This window comes from Gobius niger (assembly GCF_951799975.1).
Source record: "Gobius niger genome assembly, contig: SCAFFOLD_63, whole genome shotgun sequence".
NCBI lineage: Eukaryota > Metazoa > Chordata > Actinopteri > Gobiiformes > Gobiidae > Gobius > Gobius niger.
In genome coordinates, this window is record NW_027639196.1 from 166,492 (window position 1) to 175,000 (window position 8,509).

The following is an 8,509-nucleotide window of genomic DNA, read 5'->3' on the forward strand; positions in this document are numbered from 1 at the left end:
TAAAGAGATGATGTTAGTGTCTTAAAGGGATGATATTTGTGTCTTAAAGGGATGATATCTGTGTCTTAAAGGGATGATATTTGTGTCTTAAAGGGATGATGTCTGTGTCTTAAAGAGATGATGTTAGTGTCTTAAAGGGATGATGTTTGTGTCTTAAAGGGATGATGTTTGTGTCTTAAAGGGATGATATTTGTGTCTTACAGGGATGATATTTGTGTCTTAAAGGGATGATATTTGTGTCTTAAAGGGATGATAATTGTGTCTTAAAGGGATGATGTTTGTGTCTTAAAGGGATGATATTTGTGTCTTAAAGGCATGATATTTGTGTCTTAAAGGGATGATGTTTGTGTCTTAAAGGGATGATGTTTGTGTCTTAAAGGGATGATGTTTGTGTCTTAAAGGGATGATATCTGTGTCTTAAAGGGATGATATCTGTGTCTTAAAGGGATGATATTTGTGTCTTAAAGGGATGATATCTGTGTCTTAAAGGGATGATATCTGTGTCTTAAAGGGATGATGCTTGTGTCTTAAAGGGATGATATCTGTGTCTTAAAGGGATGATGTTTGTGTCTTAAAGGGATGATATCTGTGTCTTAAAGGGATGATGTTTGTGTCTTAAAGGGATGATGTTTGTGTCTTAAAGGGATGATGTTTGTGTCTTAAAGGGATGATGTTTGTGTCTTAAAGGGATGATATCTGTGTCTTAAAGGGATGATATCTGTGTCTTAAAGGGATGATGTTTGTGTCTTAAAGGGATGATGTTTGTGTCTTAAAGGGATGATATCTGTGTCTTAAAGGGATGATGTTTGTGTCTTAAAGGGATGATATCTGTGTCTTAAAGGGATGATGTTTGTGTCTTAAAGGGATGATATCTGTGTCTTAAAGGGATGATGTTTGTGTCTTAAAGGGATGATGTTTGTGTCTTAAAGGGATGATGTTTGTGTCTTAAAGGGATGATGTTTGTGTCTTAAAGGGATGATTAAAGGGATGATATTTGGGTCTTAAAGGGATGATATTTGTGTCTTAAAGGGATGATATTTGTGTCTTAAAGGGATGATATCTGTGTCTTAAAGGGATGATATCTTTGTCTTAAAGGGATGATATCTTTGTCTTAAAGGGATGATATTTGTGTCTTAAAGGGATGATGTTTGTGTCTTAAAGGGATGATGTTTGTGTCTTAAAGGGATGATATTTGTGTCTTAAAGGGATGATATCTGTGTCTTAAAGGGATGATATTTGTGTCTTAAAGGGATGATGTTTGTGTCTTAAAGGGATGATGTTTGTGTCTTAAAGGGATGATGTTTGTGTCTTAAAGGGATGATATTTGTGTCTTAAAGGGATGATATCTGTGTCTTAAAGGGATGATATCTTTGTCTTAAAGGGATGATGTTTGTGTCTTAAAGGGATGATATTTGTGTCTTAAAGGGATGATATCTGTGTCTTAAAGGGATGATATCTTTGTCTTAAAGGGATGATATCTTTGTCTTAAAGGGATGATATTTGTGTCTTAAAGGGATGATGTTTGTGTCTTAAAGGGATGATGTTTGTGTCTTAAAGGGATGATATTTGTGTCTTAAAGGGATGATATCTGTGTCTTAAAGGGATGATATCTTTGTCTTAAAGGGATGATGTTTGTGTCTTAAAGGGATGATGTTTGTGTCTTAAAGGGATGATATCTGTGTCTTAAAGGGATGATATCTGTGTCTTAAAGGGATGATATCTGTGTCTTAAAGGGATGATATCTGTGTCTTAAAGGGATGATGCTTGTGTCTTAAAGGGATGATGTTTGTGTCTTAAAGGGATGATGATCCGGCCCAAAGGGGAGCAGCTCTACATCTCGTTCTCTGCCTCTGACCCAAACTCGTTCAGCTCTCTGCGATCCAGCCTCGACTCCTTCCTCTCACGTGAGAAACTTTGACCTCATCTCTGTCATACGTGTGTCATACGTGTGTCATGATGATGACACACGTATGACACACGAATGACACAAAACTCATGCATTAAAACATCATGTCCCAGGTTATATTTGTTTTTCCTCTGCTGTTTCAGCGTATAACGACAGCGTCCAGGCTCAAAACAACGACAACTGTCCCCCAGACCAGTACTTCATCCAGGAGGACAGCGGAGAGGTCAGTACATGTACTTATGCAGTACTTTAGCAGTACTTCATCCAGGAGGACAGTGGAGAGGTCAGTACATGTACTTATGCAGTACTTTAGCAGTACTTCATCCAGGAGGACAGCGGAGAGGTCAGTACATGTACTTACGCAGTACTTTAGCAGTACTTCATCCAGGAGGACAGCGGAGAGGTCAGTACATGTACTTATGCAGTACTTTAGCAGTACTTCATCCAGGAGGACAGCGGAGAGGTCAGTACATGTACTTATGCAGTACTTTAGCAGTACTTCATCCAGGAGGACAGCGGAGAGGTCAGTACATGTACTTATGCAGTACTTTAGCAGTACTTCATCCAGGAGGACAGTGGAGAGGTCAGTACATGTACTTACGCAGTACTTTAGCAGTACTTCATCCAGGAGGACAGCGGAGAGGTCAGTACATGTACTTATGCAGTACTTTAGCAGTACTTCATCCAGGAGGACAGCGGAGAGGTCAGTACATGTACTTATGCAGTACTTATGCAGTACTTTAGCAGTACTTCATCCAGGAGGACAGCGGAGAGGTCAGTACATGTACTTATGCAGTACTTATGCAGTACTTTAGCAGTACTTCATCCAGGAGGACAGCGGAGAGGTCAGTACATGTACTTATGCAGTACTTTAGCAGTACTTCATCCAGGAGGACAGCGGAGAGGTCAGTACATGTACTTATGCAGTACTTTAGCAGTACTTCATCCAGGAGGACAGCGGAGAGGTCAGTACATGTACTTATGCAGTACTTTAGCAGTACTTCATCCAGGAGGACAGTGGAGAGGTCAGTACATGTACTTATGCAGTACTTACGCAGTACTTTAGCAGTACTTCATCCAGGAGGACAGCGGAGAGGTCAGTACATGTACTTATGCAGTACTTACGCAGTACTTTAGCAGTACTTCATCCAGGAGGACAGCGGAGAGGTCAGTACATGTACTTATGCAGTACTTTAGCAGTACTTCATCCAGGAGGACAGCGGAGAGGTCAGTACATGTACTTATGCAGTACTTATGCAGTACTTCATCCAGGAGGACAGCGGAGAGGTCAGTACATGTACTTATGCAGTACTTTAGCAGTACTTTAGCAGTACTTCATCCAGGAGGACAGCGGAGAGGTCAGTACATGTACTTATGCAGTACTTTAGCAGTACTTCATCCAGGAGGACAGCGGAGAGGTCAGTACATGTACTTATGCAGTACTTTAGCAGTACTTCATCCAGGAGGACAGTGGAGAGGTCAGTACATGTACTTATGCAGTACTTTAGCAGTACTTCATCCAGGAGGACAGCGGAGAGGTCAGTACATGTACTTATGCAGTACTTATGCAGTACTTAAGCAGTACTTCATCCAGGAGGACAGCGGAGAGGTCAGTACATGTACTTATGCAGTACTTATGCAGTACTTAAGCAGTACTTCATCCAGGAGGACAGCGGAGAGGTCAGTACATGTACTTATGCAGTACTTACGCAGTACTTTAGCAGTACTTCATCCAGGAGGACAGCGGAGAGGTCAGTACATGTACTTATGCAGTACTTTAGCAGTACTTCATCCAGGAGGACAGCGGAGAGGTCAGTACATGTACTTACGCAGTACTTTAGCAGTACTTCATCCAGGAGGACAGCGGAGAGGTCAGTACATGTACTTATGCAGTACTTATGCAGTACTTATGCAGTACTTTAGCAGTACTTCATCCAGGAGGACAGCGGAGAGGTCAGTACATGTACTTATGCAGTACTTACGCAGTACTTTAGCAGTACTTCATCCAGGAGGACAGCGGAGAGGTCAGTACATGTACTTATGCAGTACTTATGCAGTACTTAAGCAGTACTTCATCCAGGAGGACAGCGGAGAGGTCAGTACATGTACTTATGCAGTACTTTAGCAGTACTTCATCCAGGAGGACAGCGGAGAGGTCAGTACATGTACTTACGCAGTACTTATGCAGTACTTTAGCAGTACTTCATCCAGGAGGACAGCGGAGAGGTCAGTACATGTACTTATGCAGTACTTATGCAGTACTTTAGCAGTACTTCATCCAGGAGGACAGCGGAGAGGTCAGTACATGTACTTATGCAGTACTTTAGCAGTACTTCATCCAGGAGGACAGCGGAGAGGTCAGTACATGTACTTACGCAGTACTTTAGCAGTACTTCATCCAGGAGGACAGCGGAGAGGTCAGTACATGTACTTACGCAGTACTTTAGCAGTACTTCATCCAGGAGGACAGCGGAGAGGTCAGTACATGTACTTATGCAGTACTTTAGCAGTACTTCATCCAGGAGGACAGCGGAGAGGTCAGTACATGTACTTATGCAGTACTTTAGCAGTACTTCATCCAGGAGGACAGCGGAGAGGTCAGTACATGTACTTATGCAGTACTTTAGCAGTACTTCATCCAGGAGGACAGCGGAGAGGTCAGTACATGTACTTATGCAGTACTTTAGCAGTACTTCATCCAGGAGGACAGCGGAGAGGTCAGTACATGTACCTTATGCAGTACTTTAGCAGTACTTCATCCAGGAGGACAGCGGAGAGGTCAGTACGTGTACTTACGCAGTACTTTAGCAGTACTTCATCCAGGAGGACAGCGGAGAGGTCAGTACATGTACTTACGCAGTACTTTAGCAGTACTTCATCCAGGAGGACAGCGGAGAGGTCAGTACGTGTACTTACGCAGTACTTTAGCAGTACTTCATCCAGGAGGACAGCGGAGAGGTCAGTACATGTACTTTAGCAGTACCTGATGCAGTATTTTCGCAGTACCTGATGCAGTATTTTATGCAGTATTTTATGCAGTACTGATGCAGTATTTTGGCAGTACTGATGCAGTATTTTATGCAGTATTTTATGCAGTATTTTATGCAGTACTGATGCAGTATTTTATGCAGTACTGATGCAGTATTTTATGCAGTATTTTATGCAGTACTGATGCAGTATTTTATGCAGTACTGATGCAGTACTGATGCAGTATTTTATGCAGTACTGATGCAGTACTGATGCAGTATTTTATGCAGTACTGATGCAGTACTGATGCAGTATTTTATGCAGTATTTTATGCAGTACTGATGCAGTATTTTATGCAGTATTTTATGCAGTACTGATGCAGTACTGATGCAGTATTTTATGCAGTATTTTCGCAGTACCTGATGCAGTATTTTATGCAGTATTTTATGCAGTACTGATGCAGTACTGATGCAGTATTTTATGCAGTATTTTCGCAGTACCTGATGCAGTATTTTATGCAGTATTTTATGCAGTACTGATGCAGTATTTTATGCAGTATTTTATGCAGTACTGATGCAGTATTTTATGCAGTATTTTATGCAGTACTGATGCAGTATTTTATGCAGTATTGTATGCAGTATTTTGGCAGTACTGATGCAGTATTTTATGCAGTATTTTATGCAGTATTATCGCAGTACTGATGCAGTATTTTATGCAGTATTTTATGCAGTACTGATGCAGTATTTTATGCAGTACTGATGCAGTATTTTATGCAGTACTGATGCAGTATTCTGTTGCAGGTGAGGAATAACCCGAAACGCTCCTGTCAGTTTAATCGGACGCAGCTGGAATCGTGCTCTGGCCTGAACGATCGAGACTTTGGCTACAGCAGCGGACAGCCCTGCGTCCTGCTGAAGCTCAACCGGGTCAGACTCCGCCCACATCACCTTCACCCACACCCTCACCCTCACCCCTCACCCCCACCCATCACCCTCACCCATCACCCTCACCCACACCCTCACCCACACCCTCACCCACACCCCCACCCACATCCTCCCCCTCACAGCCCTGCGTACTGCTGAAGCTCAACCGGGTCAGACTCCGCCCACATCACCCCCACCCACATCCTCACCCCCCACCCACACCCTCACCCACATCCTCACCCACATCCTCACCCACACCCTCACCCACACCCTCACCCTCACCCCCCATCCTCACCCACACCCTCACCCACATCCTCACCCACACCCTCACCCACACCCTCACCCACATCCTCACCCTCACCCCCACCCACATCCTCACCCTCACCCCCACCCACACCCTCACCCTCACCCCCACCCACACCCTCACCCACACCCTCCCCCATCACCCACACCCTCACCCACATCCTCACCCACATCCTCACCCACACCCCCACCCACACCCTCACCCTCACCCCCACCCACACCCTCACCCACACCCTCCCCCATCACCCACACCCTCACCCACATCCTCACCCCCACCCACACCCTCACCCTCACCCCCACCCACACCCTCACCCACACCCTCCCCCATCACCCACACCCTCACCCACACCCTCACCCACATCCTCACCCACACCCTCACCCACACCCTCACCCACATCCTCACCCACACCCTCACCCTCACCCACATCCTCCCCCCACCCACACCTCACCCACACCCCCACCCACACCATCACCCACACCCTCACCCACACCCACACCCACACCCACACCCCCACCCACACCATCACCCACACCCTCACCCTCACCCCCACCCACACCCTCACCCACACCCTCCCCATCACCCACACCCTCACCCACACCCTCACCCACATCCTCACCCACACCCTCACCCACACCCTCACCCACATCCTCACCCACACCCTCACCCTCACCCACATCCTCCCCCCCACCCACACCCTCACCCACACCCCCACCCACACCATCACCCACACCCTCACCCACACCCACACCCACACCCACACCCCCACCCACACCATCACCCACACCCTCACCCACACCCCCACCCACACCATCACCCACACCCTCACCCACACCCACACCCACACCCACACCCACACCCCACACCCCCACCCACACCATCACCCACACCCTCACCCACACCCACACCCCCACCCACACCATCACCCACACCCTCACCCACACCCTCACCCACACCCTCACCCACACCCCCACCCACACCATCACCCACACCCTCACCCACACCATCACCCACACCCTCACCCACACCCCCACCCACACCCTCACCCACACCCTCACCCACATCCTCCCCCTCACAGCCCTGTGTCCTGCTGAAGCTCAACCGGGTTAGACTCCGCCCACATCACCCTCACCCACACCCTCACCTTCACCCTCACCTTCACCCTTCACCTTCACCCTCACCTTCACCCTTCACCTTCACCCTTCACCTTCACCCTTCACCTTCACCCACACCCTCACCCACACCCTCACCCACATCCTCCCCCTCACAGCCCTGTGTCCTGCTGAAGCTCAACCGGTTAGACTCCGCCCACATCACCCTCACCCACACCCTCACCTTCACCCCTCACCTTCACCCACACCCCCACCCACACCCTCACCCACACCCTCAACCCCACCCCCACACCTTCACCCTTCACCTTCACCCTTCACCTTCACCCACACCCTCACCCACACCCTCACCCACACCCTCACCCACACCTTCACCCCTCACCTTCACCCTTCACCTCACCCCTCACCTTCACCCTTCACCTTCAACCCCTCACCTTCACCCCTCACCCACACCTTCACCCCTCACCTTCACCCTTCACCTTCACCCCTCACCTTCACCCCTCACCCACACCCTCACCCACACCTTCACCCCTCACCTTCACCCATCACCTCACCCTCACCTTCACCCCTCACCTCACCCCTCACCTTCACCCATCACCTCACCCTTCACCTTCACCCCTCACCTTCACCCTTCACCTTCACCCCTCACCTTCACCCTTCACCTTCACCCCCACCTTCACCCCTCACCTTCACCCTTCACCTTCACCCACACCCTCACCCACACCCTCACCCACACCCTCACCCACACCTTCACCCCTCACCTTCACCCTTCACCTTCACCCCTCACCTTCACCCTTCACCTTCACCCTTCACCTTCACCCCTCACCCTCACCCACACCCTCACCCTCACCTTCACCCCTCACCTTCACCCTTCACCTTCACCCCTCACCTCACCCCTCACCTTCACCCTTCACCTTCACCCACACCCTCACCCTCACCCACACCCTCACCCACACCTTCACCCCTCACCTTCACCCTTCACCTTCACCCCTCACCTTCACCCTTCACCTTCACCCTTCACCTCACCCCTCACCTTCACCCTTCACCTTCACCCCTCACCTTCACCCCTCACCTTCACCCCTCACCTTCACCCCTCACCTTCACCCCTCACCTTCACCCTTCACCTTCACCCCTCACCTTCACCCCTCACCTTCACCCATCACCTTCACCATCACCTTCACCCCTCACCTTCACCATCACCTTCACCATCACCTTCACCCATCACCTTCACCCATCACCTTCACCCATCACCTTCACCCATCACCTCCACCCCTCACCCTGAGTCATGTGACCTCCCGTCCTG

General features: G+C 48.6%; 1 protein-coding gene across 1 annotated transcript in view; it reads left to right on the forward strand.

The window, feature by feature from the left end:
- The window catches only part of LOC306982775 (sodium/potassium-transporting ATPase subunit beta-2-like), a gene marked incomplete at its 3' end in the record, with an annotated part of 27,359 nt that overhangs the window by 16,210 nt on the left and 2,640 nt on the right, over nucleotides 1-8,509 (forward strand). The window contains exons 4-6 of the mRNA XM_079583230.1: nucleotides 1,800-1,904; nucleotides 2,050-2,129; nucleotides 5,674-5,799. Coding sequence (XP_079439356.1) covers nucleotides 1,800-1,904; nucleotides 2,050-2,129; nucleotides 5,674-5,799 — 311 coding nt within the window. The remainder of the gene's footprint in view (nucleotides 1-1,799; nucleotides 1,905-2,049; nucleotides 2,130-5,673; nucleotides 5,800-8,509) is intronic.